A 17,280-nucleotide genomic window follows, 5' to 3' on the forward strand; every position below is an offset into this window, starting at 1 on the left:
CCACGATGGGGACCGGGATGTTCGAGAGGCCTGCAGTGGGGATTGCATCAAATAGGAGTCTGGTCCTCTTGTTAGCCAACTCTGGTGAAAACACTATAGGAAGTGACAAGTAACAATAAATCACGAGGACTAAGACCACAACTTCTTTAAATGGCTACTCGTGATCAATAAGTACATGTCTCACCTTGTCTACCTAGGTCCATCTCGGCTAGGAATTGCCGAGCGTTGGTGATTCTTGACTTCAGAGGATTTAGGCGACGCTTGATTAAACCTCTGGTGACATCGTACACCATCAACTTCCTCTCCTTCAGGTGTCAGATCTCTTTATTAAGACTCCAGCGAAGGGAGGTTATCATTGGCTCTTCTATCCAGGCGGGCCTCGACAGTGGGGGAAGACCCCGATAAGGAAGCCCCAACTGGATGGGCTGGCAATAGAATCACTTTTTGTGACACTTTGTCCAGGAGCTCTTAGTAGTGAAATCAATGTACTCCACCGACTTGCTCTCCCGGAGCTGGAATCCGGCGCCACTAGCGACATTGCCATAGAACCCTTTCAATAGGTAAAAATACCTGAAGAGGTCGAAGGGTGGGTACAAGCACAAGAAGGGCTCGCACAAATGTGAAGATGCTCAACATGATGATGGAGTTGGGGATGAGATGGATGAGTTTCAGGCCATATAAATAAAGCACCTCAAGAAGAAAATTGGAAGGGGGGAAGCAAAAATCGCAGTGGAAGAAATCGAGGAAAATCACCGCTCAAGCGATGTCCAGGCTCGGGATTATCTGCCCCGCCGCTAGCACGCAGGCGATTAAGACCTAAGGTGTAATCACCTCATCAAGTCTGCCATCTCCAAGGCCTCCTCCATGATCTTGGACTCTTGCCAAGTCGAGATTGCGCTCGTCATCTCGTCGGTGGTGGAGCTCTCCTTCTCGATCTTCTTTCGACCCATGGTGCCAGAGGAGTTGGAGGAGGGATTTTTTGGGGGTTTTGGAGGCAAAGGTGCGAGAGGCACGAAGAGGATGATGGAAAGTAAATGATGACGGTGGGGTGAATGATGAAGCGGACTCCCCCTTTGCTTTTATACAGGGCAATAGCTCTTCGGCTGATGCCATGGCACGACTTGAGGCCATGATCTCCTACTTTACTGTCATGTCACATTTAATACCCGACACATGTAGAGCAGTAGCTCGAGGAACTTGGCACACCATGTCGGTATGCATGCGCATTTTCCCACTGTAATCATGCCTGTTAGGTAAAAGATTCTCACCACTATCCAAAATCTCCGCTGCGATGGTCCGACCTTCGAACCCGAACAATGATAAGTCTTCTCCTCCCTGTCCCTTCGTAAGGGTAGGATGATATTTCCGAGCTAATCAGAAAAAACCTACTCATATGGAACACCTTCTCGAGAACTCGCATGAGAACTCGGAGATGTTCAGAACCCCGAATAGATGATCTGAGAACACAGAGAACCCGGTTAGACATATCATCCTAACCAAGGACCCGAGTCTTACTCGATGAGGTGGTCTGACAAAATGCTTATCTTTGCTGGCCAAATACTTGACCCGTCAAAGACTCATTTTACGTACTGATGGGGGGCTTGACGATGATTACTGGATAATTACCAAATCAGGGCACACTGGGGTTTTCCACAATTCTCAAGGTATATTTCTATCTCTGAAAAGGGGATCCCTATATAAAAAAAAAACTACACGTAGATACCCAGGGTATCCCATAAACAGGAAATTTTATCTCCATGAATGAGAAGGTATACTTCGGAGGCCGTATGACGCCCCTATATATACGGAGCCTCAGGACCCTGCGAAGGACAAGTGAAAACAAGATAGTAGAGGTCGAATAAGTCACACAAGTCAAAAGACATCATAAGCTGAGCAAGGATGTAGCTGACTAGGATAGATCTATCCAGGTTAGCCATGCACCCCCTTTGTAATAGGCTCAGATCAATATAAGACAAATATAACATAGAGTTATTATCTTAAAGGAGGTCTAAACCTGTCTAAAACCCCATCTGTGTGTTCCTTTGATTTGTCTACTCAAGACATCCCCATCTATTATACAAATTTGTAAGATCAACGGTTCACTAATCGTTAATAGTGGCCATGAATTAAACCTACAGAAAAATCAAATCACCTTGAAGCACTGTTCATTTCTCTTCTGCTTGAGAATTGTTCTTGATTATATTGATTGCCTTTGTTAGAGAGAGTTTAGTTATTCTCTGCATCCTGTCTATTAGATACACCAAAAGAGGAAATAAATTAGCTAGTGATTACTAAACCACAAACAAATCATATATAAAAGGACCATGAACAGATTTTTTTAAATTGTATAAAACATTTAGCTCTATGTTTTTAGCCATGCTTTGTTCATTGTATAAAAAGTGGTCACAAAAGAAAAGAAAAATACAGTGAAGCAAATTTACCCTATGCATCGACAATGAACCTTCTTTATTAGGGAGAGAGAAATATGTATGAACTATATTGTCATTTTGCATCTAACAAAGATCTAGCTATATTGTCTTTTTTCTTCTAATAAGAATCTAACTATGCACATAGAGTTGCATTTGGTATCTTAAATAAATCATATTTTGCATTTGGCCACTCAATTAAGCATTATAGATTGCATCTGATGAGACCAAAATTTGCTTAAAAAAAATACGCAAATCTCCTTTTGGAGGGTGAAACAAATAAAAAGGTTGCTTTAGCACTAACCGGACTCCTTGGAGGTATCTTTCAGCTATCCTCTGTGTGTATGAGATCAGCAAACCTAGGCTCCAGGCTCCAAAAACCCAGCAAATCCTAGCAACAGAAAAGCACAAACAATAAACATCATAAAAAAGATTACTGCATGTAAAAAAGTGTTTCTCATAAGTACAAAAAAATTCTTCTAGAAAGCGAAAAATGTGAGAATTAAAAAATGCTCGATGCATACTCCAAATTGCTCAAAGTAGACAATATTTTATGCTCAACTGCTTTATGAAAGCATATAGAATTGTTACCTGTTTAAAATGCAATAAAATGGTGACTTATTATTGTTGATGAAAAAATGCTTTATCCATAACTTTAAATTTCTCAAAGTAAATATATAATTTATGCTTAATTGCTTTATGAAACCATATAGAATTACTACATGTTTTAGAAAATGGAACTTATTAAATTTATTTTAAAAAATTCTTGATACAAAATTCTAAATAGCTTAAAGTAAATATAGAATTTTTGCATAATTGATTTATGAAACCATATAGTCTGTTGCTACAAATGGGAACTTATTAAAGTTAATGAAAACATGATTGATACCTTATTCTAAATTGCTCAATGTACATAAAGTATTTTTGCATAATTGCTTATCAATCGGATGCATCTTTAGGGAAGGGGTGGACCATATACTATCTTGCTATCCCTATGTTGAATGAAAAAACTATTTTATACTATCTTTTCACGAAACAAACTGTGTTGATTGCAATTCTCTGACTAAGCATTTCTGAATTTCTTTTTGTACCAAATACTAAAAACATTCACAAAAGAGGCCATGCATTTCTGAATTTTGTCTACTAGCTGTTCAAGACACCCAAAAGGGAGCAGTTGCAACTGAGCCAGTGGGAAGCTACAACCTGTCCTGCTGTTGGTAGTGCATTGGTGATTGTGGCCAAACTATGTTACACAGGTGATTCCTCATCGACACTAGCGAAAAGAGCGGCCTAGGGCACCATGCTCCCTTTAGGTTTGAACAAGGCTGGTTAACTCGAGAAGGCTTTTATGAGCGAGTAATGGAGGTGTGGAACAAATGCCATTGCTTCCGACCATCTTCGCAGAGTTGATATAATAAGTTAAGCTGCCTGAGGAGACATCTTGGAGGTTGGGCGGTGCATACAGCCAGAACAGACAAGCATCAAAAGAAAATGCTCCTTAAAACATCTATGATTTAGATAGAGCAGCCGAATCAACAGACCTAACTGATCTTGAGATCGAATTAAAAAATCAATGGAATAAACAGCTAGTTAAACTCCTCAGAGGAGAGGAATTAAAATGGTACCAAAGGGCAAAAATTAATCATATGAAACAGGGGCGTGAAAATACGAAATTCTTTCATATGTGGGCAAATGGACGTGACAGGAAGCAACGCATCTTCAGCCTGCACCAGGAAGAAGGCATGATTAAAGGCGACGAACAGCTTCGTCATTTCATCACCTATTACTATAAAAAGCTTTTCGGTCCACCAGATGCTACTCACTTCACGATGATTGAATCACCAAGTGATGGCATCTCCCGGGTGTTTGAAACCAAAAATAACTTCCTAACAAAACCTTTTATAGAAAAGGAGGTCAGATATGCGATGTTCTAGATCGAACATAATAAATCTCCAGGGCCAAATGGATTCCCGACGGAATTTTTTCATACCTTTTGGGAAATCATTAAGGTTGACCTTATGACAATGTTCCACGATTTACATTCGGATCACCTGCAAATCCACAACCTCAACTTTGGAAGGATCACCCTCCTGCCAAAATCCAAAGAAGCAAACCGAATTTAGCAGTATCGTCCCATATGCTTGTTGAATGTTAGTTTCAAAATCATAACAAAGGCTATAACTAAATCAATGAATGCAGTGGTGGATAAGATAATTCATCCAACCCAAACAACTTTCATCCAAGGGAGAAACACTCTTGAAGGGGTTGTAATCTTGCATGAAACAATCCATGAACTCTACCGCAAAAAGCTGAATGGGGTCATTTTGAAGATTGACTTTGAAAAGGCATATGACAAGGTCAAATAGTCATTCCTTTTGCAATCCCTTCAGATGAAAGGGCTCTCCCCCAAGTGCTGCTCTTGGATTGAAAAGATCATTTCTAGGGGCAGTGCGGCCATTAAAGTAAACGATGCTATTGGACCTTTCTTCTAGACCAAGAAAGGAGTCCGCCAAGGTGACCCTCTCCCTCTTCTCCTCTTTAACATTGTAGATGACATGCTTGCTACTTTGATAGAAAGGGCAATAGTGGCAGGGCAATTTAAAGGAGTAATTTCACATCTGATTGAAGATGGACTCTCATATCTCCAATATGCAGATGACAAAATTCTCTTTTTGGATCATAACCTAGATAACCTAGAAAAAACAATGAATTTGAAACTCCTACTTTGTGCCTTTGAATGCTTGTCCAGGGTCAAAATCAACTTTCACAAGAGTGAATTGTTTTGTTTTGCGATGGCACAAGACAAAGCAGAGCAATATGCCCAGCTTTCTGGATGTGCGTTAGGCAACCTACCTATAAGGTACCTAGGTCTTCCAATCCATTATAGGAAGTTGAAAAATGGCGATTGGAAAGGGGTATAGGAGAGGATCGCGAAGAGGTTGTCCGACTGGATAGGTAAAAACCTATCGTCAAGGGATGTACTGTTCCTTATTAATTCGATCCTCTCCAGTTTACCCATGTATATGATGTTCTTTTTCCAAATCCTTTAGGGAGTGGTTAAACATTTAGATTACTTTAGATCAAGATTTTATTAGCAAACCGATGGACATAAAAAAAATACTGCCTTGTGAAATGGATGACCATCTGCCAACCCAAAGATCAAGGGAGTTTAGGGGTCTGTTATCTTGAGGGAAAATAGCAAGAGTTGCTGAGGGATAAATATTTGGGGTCTAAGGCCTTATCCCAAATTAGATGAAAATCGAGAGATTCCCTATTTTGGGCTGGACTTATGAAAGTAAAGTGACAGTTGTTCCTTTTTGGCACATTGGCCATTAAGGATGGATCACAAATTAGGTTTTCGGAAGACACATGGTTGGGAGACTCTCCTCTGTGCGACCAATACCATGGCCTTTATAGTATAACCCGATATATAGATAAAATTGTGGTCAAGGTGATCCAGTCACCCCTAGCAAATCTCTCTTTTTCCCAAAATCTAGATGGCTCTCGCCTTTTAGCATTCAAAGGGATTTTATCGAAATTAGATAGCCTTGACCTCACAAGCGAGCGGGACGAATTCCACTGGAATCTGATCAAAGATGGACAATTCTCAGTGAACTCTCTCTACCAAGCTTTAAAACAAGTAGTTCCTCCAAAAATTAATAAAAACCTCTAGAAGCTGAAAATACCTTCAAAAATTAGGATCTTCCTATGGAATATTCAGCAGGGAGTCTTAGGACAGCTCCAGCAGCGTCTGCAAAATCGAGTTTGCAACACTGTGCTCAGTACTGTGCTGTCCTTTTGCCGATCCTAGCTCCTGTATCGGTCTCCAACAGATGTCGTATCACCTGCTACAAGGATACGGCCGGGAGGGAGGGTGCTCAAAATTTGTGGACTACTGTAGCGATCCTCAACACTATTCATAGAGTATGACCATGGGGGCGAAAAGAAGAGGAGAGTAAAGGAAGGTAGGAAATAGGGTAGCTGCTGGAGATGAAAAAATAGAGGATGTTGTAATAGTGTTAGAGGATACTGTAATAGTATTATAGGGGATAAATTTTTAGAGTATCTGTTGGAGATGGACTTACTCACAAAGGATAACTAAAAAAATAAGATGGCAAGGCAGTCAGAAGTATTTTTTTGTTACAAAGATGAGATAATTAGGCATCTCTTATTTGAATGCCGTTTTGCTCATTCCGCCTGGCTCATGATCCAGATGACTAAAAACCTTTACCCACCACAAAATGCTACCAATATGTTTGGAAACTAGTTACGAGACCTTAGTAAAAGCATAAAAGCTAATATTATGGTCAGAGTGGTAGCCATATGCTGGTCTATATGATGCAGAATGACATTATTTTTAATAATAAGAAAGCTTCTTCTACTTTGCAGGTTATTTTTACATATATGTAATTGCTCTGTACCTGGTATATGCTTCTTCTACTCGCGGGAGATAGTTGCTATAGCATGTACAAGACTGGAGTAGGCAGTCAGGTTTTTCAGCAGCCTTGGCTAGGGTTCGGATTCAGAATCCTTAGTTACAGGGACCGTTCATGTTTCTACCAAGTTGTTGCCTCATTTTCTCGGTGTTTCCCGTTTGTTTTTGTTATTTTGGACTGTGTGCATCTTTAGTATACAGAGACTAAGAGCGGCTTGTATTGGTTGTAATCATCTTGTTATAACAATGTAAGTCAATAAAGCTTCCCTTTTCCCCAAAAAAAAAAATGCTACACAGGTGATGCTACTGAAACATAAAAGTTGAAAAATAATGGAATAACGGTGAATTTCAGTTTAACTGAAAAACGAAGTAAAAGGACTGAAACCTATGTAACACGAAAGTATCTGAATTCAATGGCGATTCCACAAAACAAGATTAGGTCAGATTTTACCATGGAAAGGATCAATAGTTCAGAAAAATTCTGATACCAGCTCAGTGCTATCGATAGACAAAACTTTCTTTTTGGTGACAATGACTGCAATTGTTGAACCTCCTTATTGATTACCTTGTTGTGATCACAACATGTTCAACTTTGCCAACTGCTTAAATATTTCTGCACTCATATTCAATGAAACATTCAAGAATGAGGTTATCGTGAGGTATTGTCCAAAGGGAAATCTGAAAATGCCTCTACGACAAATTAAGCAATGTAAATTACATGCAATTTGTGGAAATAACAGTTCAATAAAGATCTGAAAGATGATTCTTGTGAGCACCCAAGTTGCTTCAGTTAGCCTTACATGACACACAAGAAGAGTTGTTCACATCTTATGATCCTAATTGGAATATAGAATCAAAACTTGCAAGTTTCCGACATGTCAAACTTTACTAACTTGTTGCCCTGACTCAGCTGGATGCACAAAATTGGAGCAAATGGCTGCACCAAAAAAGCAAAATCAGTACGAAAAATTGAAGCAAATAGATGCAATTTGAAAGCATACAGTGCACCAAATTTGGGAGCCAAAATACAGCCTCTCTCTTCTACGCATCATATGTTTTTTTTCGAGATGGACGAGCGGATTGGAGTTGTCGACGAAACACAAACAGATTTGGGGGTTGTGCCTGCCTACCACGCCGCCATCTTTCCGAAAGCACCCTCACCCACCACACCACCCTCCCTTCTCCGGATATGGTGCGAGCTCAACTGTCGATGCACCTACACATGAGTCACGTCGCTGTGTCACGGGGTCGACGCGGAATGCAGAGTATGAAGGAGAGATGAGGGCGGAGGAGGGAGGTGTGCTTCGATCTAGCGGCGGTGGAGTGAGAGAGAGGGGATGAGAGAGTAATGGGAGGAGAATGGAGAGCGAGAGCGACAAGTGGTGAATGCCCATGGTAGCGGTCCCTTTCGCTCGTTTAGCATCCTACGGCTCTAGATGGCGTGCGCGCTAGAGCGCACCAGCATGTTTCCATCACCCGGAATTTAGCCTTTACCAAAATAATTTATAAAAAATTGAACCACCGACCAACGTGGCGGTGCAGTGTTACGCAGCCGCGTGCGACCATCCGAACCCCACCAGGCGCGGTGCCCGCACCGGCCGGCACGCGCCACTGTGCCCAGCCCGCTGCCGTCCCATCGTCCTGCCCGGAAAAGTCCATCGGGACGAACCAAACCAACCCGGCGGTTGCGCTTGCGCTTGCGCCACTGCCCTCTTGTCTCGGTTAATCCTCACCGCCCACCCGCGCAGACCGAACCAACACCTGCAGGCGCAGGTGCGTGGAACCAATCATGCACCGCGCGAAGAAATCGATCGGCACTCGGCAGTGGACTGGCGCACCGGCCGGCACTAACCGTTGCTCGTCCAAAGGAGCCGGCCTGACCCTGACCCTGGACCCAACCCACCTTGGAGCCAAGGGAATGAATGGATGTCAAGATTCCGTCCCACGCAACGCACGACCACGATCGATAGTTCGACGACGTTGCTGCGACGTGCCAGCGGCAGCGCGCCGGTGCCCCCACTTAGCTAGTCGTAGCATTGTTACGGCTGCAGTCCAGCTTCACATCAGCTTCTTTCTTAGATTGTGCAGTCCACTGGCAGGCAGGCATGGCCGTCTTCCCCGCGCTGAGGGCGAGAGCACTGCTCCTGGCGGCGGTCGTCCTGCTCGTCGGCGCGCTCGAGCGCGGCACGGACGCGCAGCTCTCGGCAGGGTTCTACTCCGCGAGCTGCCCCACCGTGCACAGCGTCGTGCGCCAGGTCATGTCGCAGGCCGTCATGAACGACACGCGCAACGGCGCCGCCATCCTCCGCCTCTTCTTCCACGACTGCTTCGTCAATGTGCGTAACAATCGATAAGCGTTCTGCGACATTTGAAATGTTGAATGCACACCGCGCCCCGTGTCATGCATGCTCACATGTCACACATACCTGCTCTGATTTTCCCTGCTCCCGGCCGCTCAATAATTCCAGGGGTGCGACGCCTCGCTGCTGCTGGACGACACGCCGACGACGCCCAGCGAGAAGGGCGCCGGCCCCAACGCCGGCGGCTCCACCTTCGACTTCGACCTCATCGACACCATCAAGACACAGGTCGAGGCCGCCTGCCCCGCCACCGTCTCTTGCGCCGACATCCTCGCCCTCGCCGCGCGCGACAGCGTCAACCTGGTCCGTCTCTCTCTCTCTCTCTCTCTCTCTCTCTCTCTCTCTCTCTCTCTCTCTCTCTCTCTCTCTCTCTCCAGCATAACCAATCGAGCGTGAAACAACACGCCTCGAATTAACGCGCGCGTGCATACATGGTGTATGCAGCTCGGCGGGCCGAGCTGGGCCGTGCCGCTCGGCAGGCGCGACGCGACGTTCCCGAACAGCACGGGCGCGGCGACGGACCTCCCGGGCCCGGACTCCGACCTCAACGCGCTCCTGGCCGCCTTCGCCGCCAAGGGCCTCGCGCTGCGCGACCTCGCCGCGCTGTCCGGCGCGCACACGGTGGGCATGGCGCGCTGCTCCAGCTTCCGCACCCGCGTCTACTGCGACGCCAACGTGAGCCCCGCGTTCGCGTCGCAACAGCGGCAGTCCTGCCTGGCCTCCGGCGGCGACGCCGTCCTCGCGCCGCTGGACTCGCTCACCCCCAACGAGTTCGACAACGGGTACTATCGGAACCTAGTGGCCGGCGCCGGGCTGCTGCACTCCGACCAGGAGCTCTTCAACAACGGGCCCGTCGACACGCTGGTGCGGCTGTACAGCGCGAACGCCGGCGCGTTCGCGTCGGACTTCGCCGCGTCCATGGTCAGGCTCGGGAACGTCAGCCCGCTGACGGGCTCCAGCGGGGAGATCAGGCTCGACTGCAGGAAAGTGAATTCGTGATTCGAGAAATACTACGGAAATTGTCTTGTTAATTGATTCGCTGCAACGAATAAAGCATGGCATGACAATGGAAATAGAGACGGGCCAAAGCCATCAGTGAATTGATATTTTTTTCTTTTTTCTTTTGTTCCTGAAGCCGTAGAGATTTCATGACAATCAAACACGATGTATGCGTAATTTTTTGGAAATATATTATGCATTCTTTTGTTTAGTTTACATAAATATTTTGGTGATCAGTAGCAGCTTGGAACTCATGTCAGTAACTTCCATCGGTGGCCTGTTTTACTCGTCCGTGGCGTCTGTCTTAAACTTGGTATTATATATTACTAGTCTGATTAGCGCGTCTACGTAGCGCTCATTTTTATTTTACTATATGGAGCACGACAAAAAAAAAGACTAAAAAATTTGTGAACTTTTATTTTGTTGTATGGAGCACGATAAAAAAAGGTTAAAAAATTAGGTTCACAAATTTTGTACATTTCAATATGTATTAATGAAATTATTAATATTAAACATATTCAATTAATTATAGAGAAAACAATGGTACTTTTATGTATGTACATAGTTTTAACGTATAGGTGGAAGTAATACTAACTTAAAAAAATTTGTTTAATATTTTTTTGAGTTTTAGATATTTTTCTTTGCATTTTAGATTTTTTTTCAGCCGATTTATTAATGTAACTAATAATCATTTCGATATTTTCTAGAATTTCCAAAAACAATTACATATATATGTATACATATATAATATATGTATACGTATCCACGTATATACATATATATACATGTACATACACAGGCCCACTGCTACAGCAGCAGGGGCTTGAGAATTCACGGATACCAGGCACTTTAATATATAGTAGTTGATAAGAGGGAACTTTTAAAGTTCATATTGCTATGTTCGGTTTATAAGTTTTAGGTTAGACGTCAAGTAATACAATATTATTTTATATTGATTATTGTTTTTTCTCCATCATCTTTCAACTATCATCAATGGGAGCTCTAGTTAAGAATCTCTACTGTATAAAATCAAAGTTAGTTCGTTCGTCATCCCTCCCATCTCCCTTCCCATGCCCACATAATAAAAAACTATAAAAAATGGTGTCCGATAAAAAACCAAAAGGTGCCAACAACCCAAAAAAAACACGCTCCCACTTGCCCGAAAACCGCGGTGGCGACAATTTCCTCCCGTCCCACTCCATTGATAGAAAACCACCCTGGCCCACTCCCACACCAGAAAACTGCTCCACACATTTTACAAAACCGGCCAGTCGGAAAAACCTTAACACCTAGAGTGCAATTCATGTCTCGAGCGCCCTGCCACCACCAAGATGCGAGATTCCCCTAGACAGGGTTCTCACTATCGCCGGCTCGTCACCCCCTCAATGGCATCACTGGACCCTTCGCAAGCCCACCGAGATTCGCTAGATCCACTGCTGCTTCACCGGTGCATCGCCTTCTCGAGGGCGGGGCAAGCGTAGCGATGGCGAGCTCAGGGGCGGTGACAAGGGTGAGGAGCGCAGCGGGGAGGGGTTTAGGCTATGGGAGATGGAGCGCCCTTAGGGTGGAGGGCTTGGGGAGGGAGGTGGTGATGAGACAGCGGGTTCCCCACTCCGATGGCACCCCACTCCAACTCCCATTTCGGCACTCAGCGATTCCTAATACTCCTTCCGCACAGTGGCGCTGAGCTACCTAGCATCGGAGCATGTGCTGATGGTGACAGGCGGCGGCTGAGCTGATGCCATGAGTGGTGAGCCCGTGACATGCCCGGCGTGACAACGCCCCCACTTCTAGCGGACCAACAGGCGGCGTAGTTCAGTAGGTGTTAGGTGGAGATGGTGCTCCACTACTCGGCTCCCAGAAGTTCTGAGTTATGTACTTATGTCTTCTCGCATCGCAAGTAGTCAAGCACTGAAGCACAAGGTCTGAATTGAAACTGTGAGTAACTAAATTTAAGATATGTTAGGGTTTAAGAGATGTTAGGATCTAAGAGATTCTAAACTCTAAAACACAAGTAGAGATGTTAGGATTTAAGGATTCAAGCACAAGCAAAGTGTTTTGAATTTAAGAGATGTTAGAATTTGTAGAATTTAAGAGATGTTAGGTCTAAAACTTTGAATTCTAATCTGAAACACAAGCAGAGATGTTAGGATTTAAGGATTCAAGCACCTTATAGAATGGTGCACAGAACAAAACACTGCAAAATCTTTGGTGCTTCCCCTGCACTCTGACAGTTGATATATAGTTGTTCTTAATCGCAATGGCTCTCTTGCAGGATTTGCATGACCTAGCTTGTAAGTGATGTGGTTGTTGAGGTAGGAGAGATGTCCTCCCATCTTCACAAGGCATATATGTATACTTCTTCCTACTAGTTGTTTTATATTTTGATGTTCTTTCTAATGTCACGTTCTCAAATCATTAGAAACCAATTTGCCAAGTTCTTGCTCCATGGCATGAAATTCGGTACATGAATCATTTGATGACTTGATACTTTCAGACTGTCAGATAAATTGGAAAATTTTCGTGTGCACATTTTTTTCATATATTGACAACATGCAGCAAAATGATGTCTATGTTTGTCTTGTTCAGTTTCCATTGATCAGCTGTAGTGACACGCTTCAATACTTGATATTAAACGAGTCCTTATTTGGCTATTGAATCAATTTGGTGCTTGCAGAATGATGGGAAGATTCCTCCTAACGGTGATGGGCAACCCTACAAAGGAAGAACTGGTGAAGAAATATTTCTACGATTCTAACTATGGAATGATGAAAGTTCTTGCAAAGATGGGAATATCCACCCTTGCATCCTACAAAGGTGCTCAAATATTTGAAGCTATTGGTCTTTCTTCCAAAGTGATCGACAAGTATTTTGAAGGTATACCTAGCAGAATTGAGGGTGCAACATTTAAAATGCTTGCATGATGCTCTTCGTCTTCATGAGTTGGCTTTCCCATCAAGAACCCTTCCACCTAGTAGTGTAGATGCAAAGGCCCTTCCCAACCTAGGGGACTACCACTGGAGGAAAAATGGTGAAGTCCACCTCAACCATCCACTTGCAATGGGAAAATTACAAGAAGCAGCTAGAATCAACAGCCAGGCAGCATACAAAGAATATTTTAGGTGAATTCAGGAGCTCAACAAGATCTGCAATCTGAGTGGTATGCTGAGATTTAAAGATATCAATGATAGAATTTCTTTGGATAAGGTTGAACCAGCAAGTGAGATAATGAAACGTTTTTGTACTGGAGCAATGAGTTATGGGTCTATTTCATTGAAAGTACATACAGCACTTGCTATGGCCATGAATAAACATGGGACGAAAATCTAATACAGGTATGTTGTGATCCCTATGCGGCATTTGTCTGTATCATTTTGATGAAGTCATGTAACTTCTTTTGGTATTTAGGCTCAAAGAAAAACCTTACATTGAATTATATTCTAATTTTTGTTAGTGTTATGTTGTCATTCTTTTTCTTTGGAACAATGAGTGGCATGCAGTCTATTGTTCACTATTTGAGCCTATTCTCTACACTCAGCATTTAGACACAATCATGTCTAAAACTTTATCTAAGTTGTTATATTATTTGTTGCCTATCTACTTTGTCTAGATAAACATATACCATACCTTCTAGTAACCTTTTCATCTTCCCATTGATGTCAAATGCTAGCTTCCAAACCAATTTGCTAATGTTGCTATGATATTTGCTAATGTTTGCAGATCATGCAATTTGTTTGCTCCCATAGACCATTCATTGTAGCTTACATGCATGTATTTGCTAATGTTGCTATGGAATTTGCGTATTGATCCAGCTATGCATATTCTCTACGAAACAAGAAACAATCTTGCTTACATGCATGTATTTTTCCTATTTTTAGTCCTAAAGGATAAATTATCTTCTTCGTATCGTAAGCGCCCTTGGGCACCAAGTTCTCCGGTAGTATGTCCCTTAGCAGATCCAGCAATGCTTCAAAACTCTTATCAGTCTAACCATGAGTTGCCTTTAACTCTAGAAGCTTTAGATCTCTAAATAGTCGTGTGTACTTCTCCTTACAGTTAGGATAAAAAGGCATATTGGAATCTCGCATAAATTTCTGGAATTTATTAAACTCGTCGCTATTATACTCGTCGTGACACTCGAAATCTCGCACCATCTAGTTCACATTCTCTACAAAATCATCAAGATCATTATCATTGAAACCTAACATGTCACCGGGTGTAAGTCCTCGATCCACACTGTCGGCATAAAGGCTCCGATCCATCTCTCCTTTGTTAAGGTCTTCCTCGCCATGTTTGTTCCAACATGTATAATTCTCTTTAAATCCACGTATGACTAGGTGGGCATGAATATTATCTAGTATCGAGAACTTCTTATCATTGCTGCAATCATAACATAGATAATACATTGTCCTTTTATCATGATCTTTCATATCCACCAAAGCAGCGCTCATAAAATACTTCACCCGCTCAGGTACTCCAAACAAGTTCGGGTCTCAAAGTACATCCAACTTCTGTCCGTCATCTACAATGTAAAAATATTCATTCTTTATTAACAATAACCTTAATTGTATGATTAAGCATGCGATTAAAAATTTCATACAATTACACTAGATCTATAGCATCTCACGGTAGATCGGGCAAACCTAGTATAAAATCTAACATAAATACAACTTACTTGTATTAAGATTTTGGATAAAGGTGCAAAATGATCGATTACAACTCAAAGAAAAAAAATCTACCAAATAGGAGTTAGAGGAGGAGAAAAGGTAGAGATGCAAACATTTGAAAACCTAGCAACAATTCAAACATTAAATCAATAAGATATTAGAGAGTCTCTAATAGAATCGAAGAAAATCGCCAGATCTATTGTACGCGTAGTGCTGTTGAGTCATATAACTGTTGGACGTGCACAGTAGCTGGCCAAATCTTATAACAGAGCTAAGTCATCAGTGACGGATCGCAATATAACCTGTCACTTATGACTGGCCCAGGGAGACCTATCACCTATGCTAAGTCATAAGTGACGGGTCGTAACATGACCTGTCCGTTATGACTGCTACAGGGAGACCCGTCACTTATGACTAGGTAATAAGTGATGGGTCGTAATATGACTCGTCACTTATGACTGGGGTAAGGAGACTCGTCACTTATGACCGCAGCAGGGAGACCCGCTACTTATGATTATGTAATAAGTGATGAGTGTAATTATGAATCGTCACCAATGTGAGAAGTGACAGGTAACATTATTATCCGTCGCTGATGATCTGTTATCAGTGACAAGTCAATATCCAATTCTAACCTGATGCTACGTAAGTGACGGATTGTAGAAGAATCTATCATTAAATAATGTCTCATTTAACTATTTTTCACGTAGTGTTTTCTGATTTATTTGTTTGTATCATGTGCAATATAAAATAATTTGATGTAAAATTTGAGAAATTTTGTGTAAGATTTGGAAACCGTCACAACGCATGAATACATTACTATTTTTTAATTTTTTGAATAGGATCTACCTTAGAGTCTGATCTTAGGTGTCGAAGGTAACACAAGGCTTTAAATCAAAGCCACACATATAGAGCACATCAGTCTTATTGAAACCCTAAACACTAGTGACACGTGTATCTGTAAATTTATGTACAAGCCAAAAAGTTAGATTATATGCGTGTATCTGTAAATTTTTTATGAGTCAATCTCCTGTCCTCCTCCAAGCAAGCAGCTGAAAGGATGATATCAATACTTATATATTAAAGCTTAAGTACTGGAGTGATTCTAGGGTCCAAATTACTTTAGCTACTGTTCATAGAACTGTAGGTACTGTTTATGTGGGTCCTATGTATGTATATATGTATATATATGGATACATATATGTATATATGTACATATACTGCATGTATGTATATATGTATTGATATATTTACATATATAATATAATTTTTTAAAATTCCAGAAAAATAGCGAAAGGTATAATAATTATATTGATAAATCGGTTGAAATAATCTAACACGCACAGAAAAATATCTAAAACTTAAAAAAATATAAAACAAATTTTGTTAGGTTCGTATTACTGTCGTCTACCTATTAAAATTATGTGCATGTAAAAAAATAATATTATTTTCCCCGTAATTCAACGAATGTTTTGAATATTAATAAATTTATAAATAAATATTGAGATGTCAAAAATAATGAACATAATTTTTTTAGATGTTTTTTATATTCTATAAAAAAACGGACGCGGCGTACGCTAGTACGTTAGTCACCCGAGTGATATCGCGTCGGTGGCTTTGCTAGCAACAGTGCTTGCAGTGCCCGTAACAGGGCCACAAGTACTGCCCGTGATAGAAGACAAGGATCCGACAGGCAGATCAGCAGGAGAGACGAGAATTCCGGCGACACGCGCACGTCGAGCGCGCGAATGGCTCTAAAACCCTCGAAAGGGACCGGACGCGGACTTTCTCCTCTGGCTGTGAGCCTACATTGCTATCTGTACCGTTGAGGTCATCGTTGAGATGCGTGCGCAGAATTATTGAGCTGGAATGGAAGTTATGTTTTCTATTTTTGTCTAGAGAGATAATTGGGAAAAACATTCCATACAGCACCGACGCCTCCTGCATAGATTTTTTCCCGACAATCAAAATATACTTTTCATTTGATTTTCTTTTTCATTATCTTTTTTTCTCTAACGTTATCTTCTTCCTGCTTTTAAACTCTTCCCGTAGTTGCATGGCAGTCCAAAAACCTGAAAGGAGATCTACAACTTGATATGTCCCAAATTCCTTATTTTAGTAACAAAATCTTCAAGCATTATATAAAGACAACTAGAAAGTCTACGGTTCTAGTTTGACACCTCAACTCATCATATTTTAAGTACTTAATTGATGATCTTAAGTCTTCTTGACAGTAAATCATTTGGTGAAAAACAAACTGCAAGCAAGGAGAGTGATCTTTGCTTGGGGGCAGTCATAGCATCTAATCTAGCATATGAATTTTAACTACAAACAATACTAACTATTAGGAAAAGAATCTGCAGTTTTTTTTTCTTTTCTCTATCTTTAGTTGCACT

General features: G+C 42.0%; 1 protein-coding gene and 1 long non-coding RNA gene across 4 annotated transcripts; one reads left to right on the forward strand and one right to left on the reverse strand.

The window, feature by feature from the left end:
- Window positions 1-1,994: 1,994 nt before the first annotated feature.
- On the reverse strand, window positions 1,995-7,150 carry LOC133918712 (uncharacterized). Of its 3 annotated transcripts, none has more exons than XR_009909829.1 (5): window positions 4,417-7,150; window positions 4,250-4,322; window positions 4,096-4,150; window positions 2,731-2,817; window positions 1,995-2,244 (listed from the first exon to the last, which is right to left on the reverse strand). It is a non-coding gene; the product is annotated as an uncharacterized LOC133918712 (long non-coding RNA). The 3 variants fall into 3 exon arrangements; XR_009909827.1 differs by having other exon boundaries at window positions 1,995-2,248; XR_009909828.1 differs by lacking the exon at window positions 1,995-2,244 and having other exon boundaries at window positions 2,693-2,817.
- A 1,694-nt stretch (window positions 7,151-8,844) lies between these two features.
- Window positions 8,845-10,431, forward strand: LOC133918713 (peroxidase P7-like). Its single transcript, XM_062362729.1, has 3 exons — window positions 8,845-9,197; window positions 9,330-9,524; window positions 9,666-10,431. The coding sequence occupies exons 1-3, from the start codon at window positions 8,967-8,969 to the stop codon at window positions 10,218-10,220; spliced, it is 981 nt and encodes a 326-aa protein (XP_062218713.1). The 5' UTR covers window positions 8,845-8,966; the 3' UTR covers window positions 10,221-10,431.
- Window positions 10,432-17,280: the final 6,849 nt, after the last annotated feature.

This window comes from Phragmites australis, chromosome 5 (assembly GCF_958298935.1).
Source record: "Phragmites australis chromosome 5, lpPhrAust1.1, whole genome shotgun sequence".
NCBI lineage: Eukaryota > Viridiplantae > Streptophyta > Magnoliopsida > Poales > Poaceae > Phragmites > Phragmites australis.